General features: G+C 30.7%; 2 protein-coding genes across 2 annotated transcripts; one reads left to right on the top strand and one right to left on the bottom strand.

Annotated features, from left to right (window-relative positions):
• The first annotated feature begins 3,623 nt into the window (after positions 1–3,623).
• Positions 3,624–7,288, top strand: LOC105764031 (boron transporter 1). The gene is made up of 11 exons (XM_012582480.2): positions 3,624–4,084; positions 4,178–4,260; positions 4,346–4,538; positions 4,648–4,786; positions 4,873–5,205; positions 5,301–5,474; positions 5,562–5,657; positions 5,738–5,875; positions 6,057–6,376; positions 6,474–6,741; positions 6,832–7,288. The coding sequence occupies exons 1-11, from the start codon at positions 3,981–3,983 to the stop codon at positions 7,114–7,116; spliced, it is 2,133 nt and encodes a 710-aa protein (XP_012437934.1). The 5' UTR covers positions 3,624–3,980; the 3' UTR covers positions 7,117–7,288.
• A 9,417-nt stretch (positions 7,289–16,705) lies between these two features.
• LOC105764032 (protein NIM1-INTERACTING 1) lies at positions 16,706–17,691 on the bottom strand. The gene has a single exon (XM_012582481.2). The coding sequence runs from the start codon at positions 17,560–17,562 to the stop codon at positions 17,200–17,202; it is 363 nt and encodes a 120-aa protein (XP_012437935.1). The 5' UTR covers positions 17,563–17,691; the 3' UTR covers positions 16,706–17,199.
• Positions 17,692–19,381: the final 1,690 nt, after the last annotated feature.

Raw genomic sequence — 19,381 nt, 5'->3', positions numbered from 1 at the left:
TAAAATAGCCTATTTATAGGCTAAATTCATATGTCAAATAATAATAAAATAATCTAAACTAATCAGTGTTTGACTGAAATAAATAAACAGAGTTTAACTAAAAGATTATTTTTTAAATTTGACTGAAAATAGAGTCATACTTAACAAGTTCCATGACAATTTCCGAGCACCATTTTTCTTTTTGGTTAAAATGTACCATAAGTTTATGTATTCTTTGTAAATTTGAAATTTAATCTTTGTATTTAGATTTTTAGAATTTAGCCTTTACTTTCCAAATTTTAAAATTGGTCTAATTTTTAGCTTTGTTAAAGTTATTTTGTTAAATTTAAATTCACTACAATGTTATTTTTTAGTTACACGGTTACCAAGTGAGAATTTTTATATTTCAAAATGTCACGCCAACAATTTTAATGTAAAAATTATAGCAATGTTAACAATTTGACCAAAATTTTGAAATTTGAAAAGTAGAGATTAAATTCCTAAAATTAAAATATAGATATTAAATTCTAAATTTGTGAAGAAATACAAAGATCGATGGCATATTTTAACCTTTTTTAATGCAATGTTAGGATTTATAGATAAATTTAGGATTTTAAGGTTGAGTGACGAGAGTTTAGGAATTTAGGGCATAAGGTTTTAAGAGGTAAGATTTATTGATTTAGATTTTATAGAATTTAGTATTTTAAGATTGAGGGATGAGAATTTAGGATTTAAGATTTTATACTTTTATATTAAATTAAATTTATAATTATACTAATTTATACAAATTATTAAATTATAGAAATTTATTGTCTTAACTTGAATGGAACGGTGGTTAAGGTTCTTGTCCGACACCCATTTGGCACACAGGTTCAAATAATGTTACGCCCATCCCCTAAGCCTAATACTGTATAAAAATAACTAAAAAAATCTATATTAGATCTTAATATCAAATATTAAAAAACTTGTTAAAATCATTAAGTGATGGATGTAGTGGTAAGATACTTTTGCATTCTCAAAAAGAATACACATTTGAATCTTGGAGACCACATTACAAATCCTTTAAAAAATTACATGAAAAATAATTTTGCTTTTCAGTTTTAGAATCATAAAAGCTTTTTTTTTATTAATCTCGTTATAGGTTCTGATCACATCTGTTCATTTTGACACAATGCCTAAAATTACTCATATCCCCTTCTCAACCCATAAATAAGAGGATAATGTTGAACTGATGCGGAAATCCCGGATCTAGACAGAAGAGAAACACAAATTAGAAATAAAACGAGAATAAATAAATTTAGTTAAATAATAATAATAATAATAATAATAATAATAATAATAATAATAAAAGGATAGATATGGAACCCTTGGTTAACTTGTAACCAAAAACGCCAATGATTGAGCAGCTCCCTACGAAACCCCTAGAAGAAGAACCTCTAGAAACACCGATGAACGGGAAAGAAATTTGAATATTTGTAACTCCGAAATACCCTCGAAAGTAACAAACTCCAAACTAAATAGCAAGAGAAGAATCACTCTACTCTCAAAAATTTGCCTCACACAAATTTGGAAGAAAACAAATACTCTCTTTTTATTCCTTCCCCCAATGTGTAGAAAGCAAGCCTATTTATAGGCAAATTACACGAGTAATTGAATCCTAATAAAACTCTTTCAAGAGTAATTGAATCCTAATAAAACTCTTTAAAATTATCTAAGAAAATAAATAAATAATAATCTAACCAATAAAATTACTTAACTCATAAGTGATGTGTCCCAACCAATGAGAATTAAGTAAATAATAATAATAATAAGATACATAAAAGATTAATCCACCAATTCATGGGCTTTCACTATTCCAAGATTGGTCCAGTGAATTGCATTCCCGTATTTGTCAACGTCACGAACATGATGACTTAAATTTGTAGCAACAAAGTCTTGGACAAAAGCATTCATCTTTGGTTTTAATTGTCGTGCCTTACTTCGAGTGATTGGACCACTAGGAAAAACAACCCCTTGAGTGTCACCTCCTTGGCTTGTATCACGAACCTACATCCTCTTGCATTGACAATAATGTCCATGTCAATCGAGCTAAAACTCAACCAGCTAAAAACTTTAAAACTTTATAGATCATAAATTTTAAATAGTAAATGTAACTTTATTAAAATTTAGTCATATTTAATATTTTTTAAAAGTACAAAGATTAAATTAATTAGTTTAATAATAAAGAAACTAATTTATTCGTTTAATAATAGAAATTGACTCAAATTAATCTTTGTATTATTAAATGCAATAAATCCAAACTATAGTAGATTAACATTTAATGTTAAAAAATGACATGAACACTTTTTATTTGCAATTCAACTAAAATAATTTTATTTGTAAAACCGAGAAATTTTTTAAAATATAACTTTATTAGTTGTAGATAAATTTTTACTTTCTAACTTCAAATTTTAATTTATTTAACTCATTTAATAATAAAAATACTAATGTGACCTTATTCTTATAATGGACCAAAATTTGGGAAAGCCTTAATTTTGAAATCCTCAAATAATTGAAGAAAAGCAATCCATGATTGATAGGAAAATGGTGATTGTTTCTCTCTTCATTCTCTTATTTTTAAAAGAAAAGTCAACTGGTAGTGGCACTTTTTTTTTTTTTTTTTTTGTGAATTTTAGAATACAGAAATTTTGATATGGTGTGTAAAACTCAAAATCATGCATCTGATTAGACACAACTTGATTTGATTATGGAAGATGAATTTGAATTTTGATTTAATAATAAAAAGTCGATAATCTCGGTTTAACTCGAATATGAATTCATTCAACCCTAAATTAATTTAAATCTAAAACATTTAAAATAGAAATGATATGAATTTCAAACAACTAAAACTAATAATTCAAACGATCTTGAATCTATAATGACATAATACAAAAAAACTAAAATCTCAAGGTTGAATGATTCGAACTCAAAATGACCCAAATCTAAATTGAGCTAAAATGATTCTAAATTTTTAAAATCTAAATCAAATTGATCAAAATTAATTTGAATCGATTATTCATTTAATATAACAATATAAGAGTGTCAATTGTTACAATATAGTATGGGTCCAAATGAGGATACTCTGAGCAAATTAGTCCATGCACATCTGCATGAGGTACATATGGCTCCCTGGTTATTCCTTTAGCTCTGCTAATTTTTAATAGTAGAAAAAGATTAATCTTTTTTACAGAAAGAACAAATTTACTCTTTAATCTAATATACCTTAATTAATTTATCTATTTTTTAAATAAAAAAAATATAACTTAATTGAATTAGCTCCATAATATAAAAGAAAATGAAAAGGCATACATAAAACTGAGCCAATCTAGGTGACCCGTCAAACAAATAGAAAGTGAGGGTCACTTTCATTCCCACTTGACCCGCCTATACTTTGTCTGCAACTGCATTACTCAGGATTTTGTATTCAATATGAACCTTTTTTTTTTTTATGTTCATCTTTCTTACAATTATTTTAATATTTATTTATACTTCTTTTGTTAATATCCTGTAATAAAAAAATCAGTGAAAAAAAGTACTGACTAAACATTGGTCTGCACCTCACCAAATCTACCTATTAAGCATCTTTCAAAGCAGGCTTTATATATTTGTATCCTTTCATCTCCTTCCTTCAACACCCCCATAATATACAGTGCATCAAAAATCATTTCAAGCACAAAGGAAACCAAAAAAAGAAAAAACAAGAAACCCTTCGTTATAATCTTATTTCTTTTTATGTTTCAGCTGTTTACAGAACCTAGAACCATGTAATTTGGTTCTGTCTTGAGTCTTTGTGTTCATTATCTTTTGCTATAGCTTTTTTTATCTGCAGATTTCATCTCTCTCAACTCAAGTCATGTAAATTGCATATACATATATACATATATATAGCAGTTTAGGATCAAAGGAAGAGAGAGAATTAAACGCCAACCATTTAGTGGTTTAGCTAGCAAAAGAAACTAACCATGGAAGAGACCTTTGTGCCTCTCAGAGGTATCAAAAATGATCTCAGAGGAAGATTATTGTGTTACAAGCAAGACTGGACTAGTGGCTTTAAAGCAGGCTTCAGGTACATACATACATGCATACATATATATATATATATATATTCAAAACATTATTAAGCTTTATATTTATAGGCTTTTCCCTATATCATTTACAGGATTCTAGCTCCCACCACTTACATTTTCTTTGCTTCTGCAATTCCTGTCATTTCATTTGGTGAACAACTTGAGAGAAATACAGGTATTATATGATTTTAAATCTTTTATATATATGTGTGTGTGTGTATATATTTGAGGCACCTGATCCACCATGTTTTTATCTGCAGATGGAGTTCTCACAGCAGTTCAAACCTTAGCATCCACTGCAATTTGTGGGATCATACATTCAATAATAGGTGGTCAACCATTGTTAATACTAGGAGTTGCTGAACCAACTGTCATTATGTATACATTCATGTTTGACTTTGTTAAAGATAGATCGGACTTGGGCCGGGACCGGTTTCTAGCCTGGACTGGATGGTGGGCTGTGTACCTCAGCTTTTTTGATCAAATAAGTTTGTTTATTATATTTTGTTGGGGGCTGCTATAATTTGATATAGTTGCCTGGCTTTTTTGTTTAATTTTGTAGGGTGTGTGTATGGACTGCAGGGTTGCTGTTCTTACTATCAATCTTGGGAGCTTGTTCCATTATCAACCGGTTTACTCGTGTTGCCGGAGAATTGTTTGGTCTGCTTATAGCTATGTTGTTTATGCAGCAAGCTATCAAAGTAAGATCAATATTGGTATATAACATGATGAAAACTTTTATTGAATGTCATAAATTAGGCTTTATAATGGTAAATTTGAATTGCAGGGCCTAGTGGAAGAGTTCCGAATTCCGCACAATGAAAATCCGAACTTGACACAGTTTATACCTTCATGGAGGTTTGCTAATGGCATGTTTGCTTTGGTACTGTCATTTGGCCTTCTTTTCACCGCGTTACAAAGCCGAAAAGCGAGGTCATGGCGCTATGGAACGGGTTGGCTTAGAAGCTTTATAGCAGACTATGGTGTACCACTTATGGTACTAATTTGGACAGGAGTCTCCTATATACCCGCCGGAGATGTTCCGAAAGGTATCCCACGTCGTCTCTTCAGTCCAAATCCTTGGTCCCCTGGCGCTTACGAAAATTGGACAGTCATCAAGGCATGTTTAACTAAGTACACTTACCAATCAATACTATATATATATACTCTGTCTCCTTACAGGACTAACAAAAACATGTAAAAAAAACCTGACAGGACATGCTGGATGTTCCGCTGGTCTACATAATCGGAGCCTTCATTCCAGCCACAATGATTGCAGTGCTTTATTACTTTGACCATAGTGTAGCATCTCAACTAGCTCAACAGAAAGAGTTTAATTTGAGAAAACCATCTTGTTATCATTATGATTTACTCCTTTTAGGATTCTTGGTATGTATTAAGTTCCCTCTATGTCTCCAAATTTCGCCTTTCCAATCAAATCCTTAACACGATTTTTGGGTGTTTGTTCGGTGGCAGACATTGTTATGCGGTCTCATTGGCGTCCCTCCGGCAAATGGGGTCATTCCACAATCTCCAATGCATACCAAGAGCTTGGCTACTCTCAAGCACCAGGTAATTAAATTCATTAAATTCTGCGTTTCATTCTTATGATTATCAAGTTTTGCTGATAGTGATTTATGGTTATCCCACAGCTGCTTCGTAACCGGCTGGTCACAACAGCACGAAAAAGCATAAGCAAGAATGCTAGTTTAGGACAATTGTATGGAAACATGCAAGAAGCCTATCAACAAATGCAGACTCCTTTAGTTTACCAAGAACCTTCAACTAGAGTAAGATATTATTTAATTTCCATGATCCTATAAAAAGATATCATACTTTAAAAAATTCAGGGAGACAGCTGTGAATATAAAAATCCATTAATACTTTTAAAATGTTCACTAGCATGCTTGCTGCCATAATCATGCACGTTATTTTATGATTAATTAATGAAATAAATTTTGTCTTAAGCAGGGACTAAATGAACTAAAAGAATCAACAGTTCAAGCTGCAACGTGTTCAGGCAACATCGATGCCCCACTGGACGAGACTTTATTCGATATCGAGAAAGAGATTGATGATTTATTGCCTGTCGAAGTAAAAGAACAGCGTCTAAGTAACTTGTTACAAGCTACCATGGTAGGCGGTTGTGTTGCAGCAATGCCTATACTTAAAAAGATCCCAACTTCGGTCCTATGGGGTTACTTTGCCTTCATGGCTATCGAAAGCTTACCGGGGAATCAATTTTGGGAAAGGATCTTATTGCTCTTCACGGCACCGAGTAGAAGATACAAGTAAGATAATTCATTAACTCATCTCTGTTATTTGCTTTTATTCAAGTTGAAATCGAAAGTTTCCTTTATAACCAAGAAAGGTTTCGGTTTCTTGCAGAGTTCTTAAGCAGAAACATGCAACCTTTGTGGAGACTGTTCCATTCAAGACAATTGCGATATTCACCGTTTTTCAAACTATTTATTTACTTATATGTTTCGGGTTAACTTGGGTACCGATAGCCGGCGTTATGTTTCCTTTGATGATCATGCTTTTAGTCCCAGTTAGACAATACTTGTTGCCCAAGTTTTTCAAAGGGGCACATCTTTACGATTTGGACGCCGCCGAGTATGAAGAGGCACCTGCTTTGCCATTTAATCTTGCCACAGTATGATCACTTCTCCAACAATCAAAGCATTCAAGTTCCAATTTAATCATATCTAATTTCAGTTACATCTTTTATGTTTTGAACATACAGGAAACAGAGTTGGGACATGGAGCATCATATGAAGGGGAAGGTGAGATATTCGACGAAGTTATTACTCGAAGCCGAGGTGAATTCAGGCATTCATCCAGTCCTAAAATCACAAGCTCCACTTCTACACCAGCAAACTACCCTAGAAGCCATCTAAGCCCATGCCTCTCGTCCAGTCCACATCTCGGCGAACTAAGAGGAGAAAGAAGCCCTCGGGCAAGAGGAAATGAACCGCACAGTCCAATGACCGCAATAGGGAGGAGCCCTCTTAACCCGTCACCGAGTTAATACGGAATGTTGTCGAATATTAAAAGTGGTTTGGTCATTTTCTCTAGTCCTTATCTTGTGTGTTAAATGGTTCGCTTAGGTGCTTTGTAAAATGTTCTCTTCCAATTTCCTTTGTAACAACAGATTTCATTTACGTTTCTTGCAAGAAATATATATAACAGTATTTTTTTCCCCCCCTAAAGTGTGTGATATTAGTTACAAAATACACATAAATTGCATTAAATTAAGAACCGTGTATTCTCACTACAAAAACATGTTGCAGCTCATAAATACCATACAATTATGGCAAAAGTAGTATGGAAGCACCTATATTAGTAGTCAGATTGCATTTTGCCCCGTTTACTCAATAAATGGGTAAATTAGTCCTTTCTACTATTAAAAACTGGAGCCGCTGACAAAATAACCAGATAATTTCACGTGACGTGCCATGTGTACCTTATTCTAATGTATAGGGACCAATTTTTAACAATAGAAATGAATGGAATCTTTAGCACAAGAGCTGATTTGCTCTTTGATCTAATGTATAGAGGTTAATTTGCCCTTTTTTTGGTAAAAGGGACAAAATGCAATCCGACTTTTAGTACAAATATCTCCCTAATACTTATACTCTCGAAGAATCTTGGTTTCCTTGAATTGTAAGCAAACATGAAAAAACAACAACAGAGGGGTCAACTCTCAAATACTACCATGAAAGCATGAAAACCAAAATTACAAAAGGAAAAAAGCAATGACCATAATTCATTATTACAGATTTGAGGTCCTACATTCTCAATTACAGGGAAGAAATATGGCGAATGCTATATGTGGTCTACAACATACCCCTTTTTGTCACCAATAATGTAATCGTATTTATCGTAATTGCGTACATAATATAAATTTAAAAACCGCGAAATTATACGTATATGTACTGATGCATGGCTACATCAAATACTATTATCAAACCAATTATGGGATTAAATATACCATTTGGTATTTATATTTAAATTAAATATTAAATTTGATATCTGAGTTTTTCAAATTGATATTTAAATTTTCTTTATCCCCATACAAATAACGTTCAATTTAATATTTGAGAAAGTACTTATGATTTTTTTTTTACTAGAGCACACATTCCAATTATTTGCTCAACTAAATGATGTTTTTGATTTGAGTAGGAAATTGAGCATAACCCCAAGTCAAATCAGAAAAGGAAAAGGAAATAATAGATATAGTTAAAACCCCAGAAAGAGAAGCTACTAACAAGATAAAACTGACCATGAAGATGAACAATTACAAAGAGCAGACATCAAAGGGAAAGATTGAGATCCAACTGTTGATGTTGATTTGTTTTCTTGCTCTCACGTTCATCATTGTTGTTCTTGGAAGAAGAAGCAGGGAGAAGGGATGTAGCTGCAGTGGTGGTGGTATTATTATTTGGTGGAACCTCAGCAGCAAAGTCTTCCCATTGAAAAGAAGGGGTCCAAGTTGATTTCATGGCTACTTTCTCCTTTGTATCTTGAGACTCAATCATCATCTGGTAATGATGAGCATCTCTAACATTTCTTACCAATGTGAAAAAAGCATTCATCTCTTCATCATCATCATCATCATCATCATTTTTATTATGCTCAACTGGTGGGGTCTCCTTTGTTTTTGCTTCCATGTTTTTCCTCTTCATCAAACCCTTTTATGTTTTATGATTGTTTTACAATTTGTTTTTTAAGAACACTTGGATTTGTACTTAAAATGGAGGAATTGTTAAAGAAGAAAGAAGAAGAAAGTAGGAAGAAAGACAATAATTAAAAAAAAAAAAAGGGAGATTATGGGAATCAAGAAGATTATGTTCTTATAAGAAATTACTAATTGGTCCTTTGAAATTTCCACTACAACCACCTTTAGCTTGGACTTGTTTATATAATTTGGTAAATTTAATTGAAACCTATAGAATCAAATGACTTAATCCCACATGTCGTGTTTTAACTTTGGAATATGGACTTAGGACTTAAATTTAATATTAATGTTTAATTTAGTATTTGAGTATTTATTTTGTCCCAATTTGATACTTGAATTTAATTTCAATGTATTAGTAAAACAATAGATTTAATGTTCAATTCGGTACCTAAACTAAATGGCGTCATGCGGCTCAATGAATATTTAACACGTGTGCTCTAGTAAAAAAAACGTATGTACTTAATTGAGATAAAAAAAACTTAAATATCAAATTAAATATTGAAACCAAACTTATGTACTTAATTGAAAAAAAACTTAAATAACTAAATAAAACATAACATAAGCCCTTCGAGTATTAGTTGGCAGAGTATAACTCAAAAAAGAATTGAATACTTCTAAGTCTTCCAAGATTTTGTCAACTTCAAGATCTTCAAACAAAAACAATATATATGTTAAAGTATTTAGGATGTCCTCAGTATTATAGGGATTAGATCAAATTAGTCCTCTATTATTAAATGGATCGATTTAGTCTTAATACTATTAAAATGAATCAAATAAGTTGAAATTGTAATATAGGTAACATTTACTATATAAAGAAACATCTTTAAAAATTCTTTCCAGTTACAATTCAATTCTAAGCAAAAGATTTCATTTACAAAATGATAAAAACTTTAAAAGTATGAATTCTGTTAAACCGTAAATACTCTTTTCTAATTTGACTTTATTTAGTTCTTATAAGAATTAAATTGATTTATTTAATAATATAGAGACTAATTTGATCTAATCCTATAATACGGGACTTTCCAAGTAAATTCACCAAAAAATACATTCAAATCAGTCAGCGACACGTAAGGTCTTCAAGTGACCATTATTTATTAGGGATTCAAAGATTAAGTGGAAGATTATGAATATATAAAATAAAAAATAAGATATGATACAAAGAATATTATTCTCCATTCTCTTTGCAAATCACTCCATTGATTTGAGCAGGGCGTAGCTAGGGTCTTGTAGGGATCATTCTGACTTTTTAAAATTTAAAATTTAGTAAAGATAAAATTACGTTTTGATAAAAGTTTAATTTAATTTTTTAAAAATTATAAATATGTAAACTATTAAAATGTTGAGATTATATTTTCACTACCACCAAAATTACAATTTAATTTTGACCCCGATGTTCTGCCTTGGTCTCTAGGTTAATGATTATATATTTCTATACATTTGAATATGTTAAAATTGAATGGGCCAACCGACCACAGCTCAAGAACAATAATTTCTTGAGAGACCCAAATCAAATACAGGTCCTAATATATGTTGTTGGACTTCATGGAACTACACTTGGGCTTACTGTTACATGTAACACTGATTTACAACTTTTATGAGATAGATTTAGGATTGTAATTTAGACATTAGTGCTTCTATGTTATTTGAGTTTGATTAGAAAAATTTTAGATTTGATTTGGTATTTATGAAATCAAATTTCAGCATTGTAATACTTGCTTTGAATTAAAGATAGTAATAGGACGAGGCAGGTCGAATTTTTGCCCGCCCCAACCTCAACTCGATGTACTACTCATATGCCTCGAATCTAAACCTAAATTCAACTCAATTAGATATGCAAAATTTTCACATTTTAATACAAATTTTTTTTATCTAAGATAGTGTTGTTATGTATGAAATATAAGTCTATTATTTTTCTCATTAAATTGTCTTTATATTTCATTTATGCTACACTTTCAAACTATGGATTAAATAAGAAAGATGAAGAAGTTATGGAGATTAAAAAGAAAATAAGTAAAAAGGCTTAACTTAGGAGCTAGGGCTGGCAGGGGCACAGCCTCTTAAAATGGAAAATTTTCTATTTAGGTCTTTTATAATTTATAGAATTATAAATTGGTAATGGTAAAATTACACTTTGGCCCTCTAAAAATAATAATAATTTAATTTAATTCTTTAAAATTATGAAGATATAGACTATTAAAATTGTAAAATTGCATTCTTACAATTGTAAAAATATACAATTTAATTTCAGCCCCTCAAAAAAAAATTTTGACTCTGCCACTGCTCGGGAGAAGAATATAGAGGTGTGTGGCACAAATAATAGAAATGAGGATTTAATATTAATATATTATATATAAGAGTAATTTTGTAATTATCTCAAGCCAAGGTAGGGTGGATTTTCTCTAAACCCGACGTTAACTTCACTTGATCACTATAAAAAAAATATACTTGACTTGATCTACCCTGAACTCGATTTCAAAATTAAAAAAATTCAAGCCTATTGAGCCAGGTCAAGTCAGAACCTGTCGAATATAGTTTTTTTTTTTCATCCTTAATTAGAATAATTCACAAACTTAATCGAGCTTTTCATTTTATATATTTTTATATTATGAAATTATATTTTTACTACTATTATTATATAAAAAGAGTTTAAGTACGATTAAACTTTGTATTCGAATTTGAGATAGACAAAATTACTTGATCTTAAAAATTAACATTCAATCGAGGTGGAATCAAATGTCAAACTCCAACTCAAACTTGAGCTTCCTACTACTATTCATCATCACATTAGTGATGGAAATTCCGTCATTGAAATATGAAGGAACCATCCTATTTCATTGTCAAGTTTATCTTTATTCCAGGACGTCCTTCGGCTGGGCGAATTTGGAAATTGCACAATATTATTGTCAGTTGTCAATTGTGTCCTTATCCATTTTTTTATTCTATAGATTTCCCACTAAAAAATTATGTATATATAAAATATCTGCATTGAATTTCTGTTCAATCGGTATTTTTATTGTTGTAATTACGAATAATTGTATAAAAAGTCATTGGTACACCCAAAACAATTATAATCAAACATCAATTTAGTAAAATAGAAATAATCAAATTGAACTTTTTTGGTGAATATTTTGATTTTAAATTTTTTTGAAAATTTATTTATAAAAAAGATTACCATTGTAATTTAATACATCGGCTCTTCTTTCATTCTCCTCTATTTTTAGAATTGGATCAGACCATTGAAATAAGGGGTTGAACCGATTGATCCTTGAACGATTAAACTAGAATACGAATGTAACCTTCCTATTTCTTTTTCAAGGTTCCAGCTTGTTAAGCGGCGAATCAAGAAATGACAGAATAAGGTTTGGATGAAGTGGGGGACGGGACATTACCAGTTGTGTCTCTATCAAATTAACTCCCACAATAGTGAGTTATTGACTTTTCCACCCAAATACGTTTACCAAATGGAAATGGTAGGAGATTAATAATATGCACAAATAAATTTAATTACAAAAAAATACTTTATTCTTATGTTCCAATAGTATTGAATTGTTGGTTAATTGTATCTTGAGTTATAATTGGAATTGAAAAATAAAAATAATTACGTAATTTAAAATCTATTTCCATCATAATGAGATCTTGTCTAAAAAGTAATTCACTATAATCAACCACACAAAACGTGTACTCCTCACCAAGACCAAATGTTTGGTTAGAGATATCGCATAGTTTTGCATAGAAATTAAATAAGGTTTCCTCTTCTAAATTCTGAGAGTGTCAAACTTAATCAATAATATTTGAAGCTCAGACTGTTTCATAGTAGATGCCCCTTAATGTGTTGTCTCAAGTATGGTCCAAACTTCCCAAGTAGTTTGTATTTTCATATTCTGTAAACTCATGGGGATCCACGCTATTGAAGATGTCATTAAGAGCTTTGAAATTCACATGAGTCAGTTTATCCTCCTCTATAGCCCAAATGATCTGCGGCTTGGGCATCCCTACACCATTAACATCAAGAGTTATTGGCTCCCAACTAGCAATTACCGCTCTCTGTGCCTTTTCCTCTAGGAACTTAATAAAAGCCTTCATGCAGTTTTCCATGAGCGTAGTTGAAACCATCAAGAATAGGGGGTTTGGAGATCGAATTACCTTCCCTATTTTAGCAATTCAACAACATGATCTTCACCAAATAAGACTAGTATCTAGTTCTAATACCAATTGATAGTGTTGAGTTGCCAATCAATTATATGGTGAATTGCAACTAAAATGTAACTAAAACTAAAAAATAAAAACAATGGACACACGAATTGATTACATAATTCAAAACTTTAAACATGATTCCCTAATTGAAAATTGAACAAACTAAATCTTAAGCCTTAGGTGTAGTAAGAAAATTATTTTTTTCCATGGGCTTGAGACAAAGTTTGGTTCATCAAAATTGAACTTTTCCCAAATATAACTCAAAATATATAAAAATAATAATTATTTTTCAAAAATTATTTAAAGGAAATGAGCAATAACTAAATAGAAGGAATATGTATAGGTGAAAGGCAATTATTATGCTACTAAAATGCATTCACTACATTACTTTATCATTAAAGAAGTTGAATGAATTAAGATTCCTTACCAACTTGGAACTCTTGATGACTAACTTGTCAAGGTTGATAAAGCATAATGCTTAAATCTTGGTATTAGTCCCTATACTCTGTGTAAATTATAATTTTAGTTTTGTATTTTAATATAGCTAATTTTAGTCCGGTATTTTTGAATTGGTTAATTTTAATCCCTATATATTTCAATTTTAAAATTTTAGTTTTGACCCAAACGGTATCGATTAAATCGTTTGATTAAATTTTACTATTAATCTTGTACTGTGTAAAGTTGTAAATGTAATCAATGTTCTTTAATTGGATCTTTTTAGTCCCTATACTTTTCGAATTTCAAATTTTCAATCTTAAAGCAAACGATAGCTATTAAATCCATAAGCTGACTTTTTTGTGACGTGAAACTAGTAAGTTGATATGGCATTGCACATGTGATGATATGTAAAACTTAAAGAATTTGTAAAAATTTAAAATTTGTAAAGTATAAAGACTAAAAATGATCAAATTAAAGTACAATGATAAATCACAACTTACAAATAATAAAGAAACTAGTAGCAAATTTTAACAAAATGATAATATAAATACTATATTAATATACAATTTAATTAAAATCTCTACTGTGGTTATAACGTATAAAAACAAATCAACATAATGCAAAATCACAATTTGTCTCCATCATGTTTAGGGCATGAAGACACACGTCATCTCACATCGCCAAATGTTGTATGGCTATGGACGTGCAGACCGTACATGATCTACAAGTGGCACACGAGACTAGAGGTTAGGGGATTCATGCATTGATCTCTGGAAGAGAATAGAACCATAAAACTCTTCTCCCCATCTCTTAAAAAATCACGTACAACTTTGAATCTTCGAGTGAACCATCGTCAACTATCAAACCCCTATTTTCTCATCATCGTTTTCATCCATTCTAAAGTGCTCGTTGCTTTCTCAACCTTATCTTATCATTTTCCTCTTTGTTTGGGTGGAAAGATAATAGGAAATGCTTTAGCTTGCTTTCTTTTCTCTAATTTAAAATCTTTAATCCAAAGTTTCGAATATTCATTTATCGTCAGTTCTCAATCAATTAAAATTCGAAACATGAAAGGTAAATAAAGTTACAAACAACTTTATCTTCGTATTTAGGTAGAATTGCGAAATGTCACTCTTTAACATTTCGAAATTTTTTCACTCAGCGATGCAAAAAAATTCAAATAAAACCAAAATGGATGGAAATCTTTAATCAATTAATGGGAAATTTTATTTTATGGATCCTTTCCACCATATTATCTATAGTCCCTTTTCAATTATTTAATGACTATTCAGAAATTTTTCTCATGTCATCAACACATATATTTGGTATTTTTTTACTCTTAACCCTGAATCTTGAATCTTAAACCCTAAACTCTAAACCTCAACTCCCGAACACTAAACCTTGACCCTTCAACAATGAACCTCAAACCTTAAACCCAAGCCTTAAACCCAGAACTTCAAATTTTAAACCTTAAATCTCAGATCTGGGCCCTGAACCTTGAACTTGGGGTTTGAATTTATGGTTTAGTGTTCAAGGTTCGGGTTTGCGATTTAAATTCGGAGTTCAGGATTTAGAGTTTAAGTTTTAAAGTAAAAAATTACCTTTGTTCCCAAATCTATCTTTTAAAGTAATTTTTTTATCATTATTCTGAGAGTAAAAGATAGAGATGTATGTTGTTCCCTTTCCTTTATGTTCCCAAATCTCATCTTTTAAAGTAATTTTTTTATCATTATTCTGAGAGTAAAAGATAGAGATATGTATGTGGTGGCACCACCCTAGTGATCAGATCTGTGTTCCATCGGCGGTGGGTCGGATGATTTACGAGATTAGCAAGCTTGGAAAGGCTGCAATATAAGCTTCTCTAGCCTTCAAAACCCTTCATTTCCACTAACTTTGAAACTGCTTTTGGAAAACAAATCATTGTCACAATTTTAATGGATTTTCCATTCCCAGCATTACGAAGGAAAATTAGTAGAACTGAAAAAAAGAAGAGAATTTTGCAAAAATATAAATGGAAAGAAGTTCGATTTAGAGCAGGGATCTTAAAGAGAATTTCTAATCTTTTTAATTATATTTTCTAAATTTTTCATTTTAAATGTTTTTTAAATAATAATCTAAGCCACATCATTGAACACATCATCAACTGAGGTGGCATTCCACGGTGGATAAATATGTTGACAGTTAATTGACTAAAGGTTTCATCCATTTTGGTGTTGTTTAAAAAATTTTACAACGTTGTGGGTGAAATTGTAAAAAAAACAAAACATTAAAGACTTAAGTGAAAATATCTCGAAACATTGAAGGTGAATTTAACAATTCTGCCTAATATTTATTTTGGTTAGTCTTTAACTTTTAAAAATATATTTTCTAAAAAATATTAATCATTCTTTTCTTATAATACAAATAATTGAAATCCTATATTTTATTATTTTCTCAATGTCAGGCCTCATGTTTCCCAAAGTTTTAACAGACTAACCAATGGGTTAATTGCACTTAAGATCTCCAAATTAATTAAAATTGATTTTTGAGCTTTTGCGATAATCTTTAAAATATCAAAATCATATAGATAAATTATAGCATGCATAAATTTTCAATTTAGTCACTTAACTTTAAAACTAACTATTTAGTCACTTAAGTAATTAGGATTTAATTTTTTAGTCACTAAACTTTCTATCGGGTGCTTAGCTGGCTGTTAAGTGAGTTGGCGTCCACCCATATTCCATGTGGTAAATAAAATTTAAATTCTAATTAAAAAAACCAATGGAAAAATGTAAATTCTAATATGATATGTAATTAAGAGTTAATTGCGCTAAGCACCTTCAAACTATGATCCCCATTTTAAATTGACCTATAAACTTCAAAACGTTTTGATTATATCTCAAAGTATTGATGTTATATCAATTAAATCTTTCCATTATTGAATCCATTAATTCTCAGAACCAAGATTTTAAAGAAAAATAAAGAGTGCACGATAGGTTTTGTAAAAACTTTGAATTTCTCAAAACTAAAACTTCTACTACATCCATTTTTATAATATTTATTATTCTTTAAATTTTTCATTTTAAATTATATTACATATGATTTGACTGTCTCATTTCATAATTAAATTAACGATTTTAGTAATAGAATGACCTTATTGATATAATATTAGAATCTTTTAAAGTTTGAAGATAAGTTAGAATGAGAGTCATAATTTATAGATGTTTAGTGCAGTTACCTCTAATACTAAGACTTTAAAAGGACTCAATTAAAATGAAATAAAATTATAATATCAATTTTGATAAATTAACCCTAAACAGATGAAAAAAAATCTGCACACATTAGGGGTCCTATCCTTGCGGAGGAAATATTTCCCACCCAAATTAAAACCGAACCGAACCAACGCTTTTTATCTTACTTTATAAAACCGAATCGAACCGAAAACGATTTTACGGGGACCATATTTCCACTCATAGAAACCAAGCCCTTTTTCTTCGTCGATGAAACCAAATACCCACCCAAATTAAAACCGAACCGAACCAACGCTTTTTATCTTACTTTATAAAACCGAATCGAACCGAAAACGATTTTACGGGGACCATATTTCCACTCATAGAAACCAAGCCCTTTTTCTTCGTCGATGAAACCAAATACCAGATTTTAAAATCCCAGACATCAAAACATGAATAACGAAAACCTAAATTTAATTCCATTAAAAATACTTAGTAATTAACATTGTTTTAAACCAAAAAAAAAAAAAGGCTAAAGGGTGAGCTTAAGATCTAAACCATCGTCTTCCTCATCATGTTGTTGCTGTTTTTTCTTATTGTCATCGTCGCCGTTGTTTGGTGTTGGGTAAATAATAGGCGGTTTTCGAAACTCGATTTCTTCATTAAAATCAGCCCATTCAAAACTCGGAACCCAACTCGGTTGCTCATTGTTGTTTAGCCTCCTTACCTTGTTTTCCCCCTTCATCGTCTTCGTCTCCATTTGTTTCAGCTCATTTCTTCTTCTATCACGTGCCTCTTTAAAATTCCTTATTAAGGCAAAGAACTCCTCCATCTTCTCATCTTCTTGTTCTTCATCTTCGCCGTTAATGTAAGCTTTACTTTTCTCTCTTTCCATACAAGAAAACAGGGTATGAAATTGAAACAGAGCTGCTGCTGCTGCTGCTGCTTCTTTTCAGAAAAATAAAATAAGGTACTCGTTTTCCTTGCGGTGGTTGCTCGTTGCTGATTTCTTCAAAGTTGAGCGTTAATTTATACCTCAAATTGATTTGGGGAAAAGACTGAATTACCCTTCCTGCCGGCCAAGATTTATGCATTGTAGGGAGCTAAGGGGTTCTGATTTAGCGGGCGCACACCGTGACGCGTGGGATGATGGATTCCGTCACTTTAATGACGTAAGCATGGATATTGGTAGCTTGTCGACGTAAAGGGATTCGAATAATTTTACGTAACGTAGATGACGTAATATAAAAAATCCGGTGACGTTATGGGGTTTTACGGATTTGCGTTTCTTTCGAGTTGGTAATAATATAAGTTGTCAATTAATGTAATCAATGTTGTATCAATATTAATACATATTTATACCAATATATTTAGATGTATTATTTCAGATTTATCGATTTTTTCTTGATTCATCGTTGATCATGTCATGTAGGATTTGTACTGAGAAACGTGAGTTTACCTTTTAACCAAATCAGCCTGTTTCAACATTAAGATGGAGAGAAATTGATTCCGATTTAACAAGTTCCATGTCACCAACATAATTTTCTAGTTTTTAATGTGGTTTGATCAAACAACTATAGTCTCTTTATTTTTGTTTTTTAATCACAATCATTAATTTAAAAAGGATCTCAAAATAATAAAGTCTCATCTTAGACGTACTCAAGTATATACATATAAATATATTTATATAAAATATTAATTTTGAAAGTTATTGATTTTGTTGAACAACTTAATTAAATGATTATATTTTATTTTTAAATGTAATTATAAAAAATAGTTAAGATAAAAAAACTAAAAACTAATTTAAAATATTAAAATCTTGTACCAATTGGTATGCACCTATACAAACCAAAACGGGCCGAAGCACACCAGTATGGTTGATACCAATTGAAATTTATAGCGGAGCAGAAATTAGAATTCGTTATTTTGATTTTCTATTAGAACAGAACGTTTTGACCAGTATGGGCGATACTAAGATGAAGTTGACTTCCTTGTTGCCTGCTACCAACAACATAATGGGACAATGGTTAAGCTCTTTGCTTGACACTTCAATGATCAATGTACAACCTGAGGTTTTTTTTTCAATTTTATAATATTTTTTATTTTATATATTATATAATTTATTAGGGTAAATTACTACACCCAAGGTTATTAAACTATTCAAAAGTGATCGTTGAAATCATTGTGCTATTCAAATCATATAGTTGCATGGCCTTCTTTGTTTGCATGTCGGCACCAATTGAAAGTTCTCATTCCCCTTGTTTTCTACAATTCAAATTTTTTTCATGAAACAATTTTGAATGTTATGAATTTGTGAACCAAAATTCAAACAGCTTTCTTCTTCAATTTCTGAAACTGATTGTTGGATCAACTTGAATATAAGGTATGTTCTTCTACTCGTCATCTACCGTATCGATCGTGGAATAGTCGTTTGGAGCTCGCTAGCCAAACTTTTAAAAAAATTAATAGCCCACTTAAATAAAAACTTTCGACAAGTTCAATGACTTAAATGAAAACTTTCGAGTAGTTCAGTAATCATTATGTAACTTTTTGAAGTTGAATGACTAAAATGTAAATTTACTAATAATTTTGTCACATTAAATACAATTTACCCTAATTTATATCATATAAAATTAAATATATAAATAAGGTAAATATTAAAAATTATCTTGTTTAAAATTTTAATATTATATGGTATGAAGAACATATATAAA

Source organism: Gossypium raimondii, chromosome 12 (assembly GCF_025698545.1).
Source record: "Gossypium raimondii isolate GPD5lz chromosome 12, ASM2569854v1, whole genome shotgun sequence".
Taxonomy (NCBI): domain Eukaryota; kingdom Viridiplantae; phylum Streptophyta; class Magnoliopsida; order Malvales; family Malvaceae; genus Gossypium; species Gossypium raimondii.
This window is presented reverse-complemented; position numbering and strand designations above follow the sequence as displayed.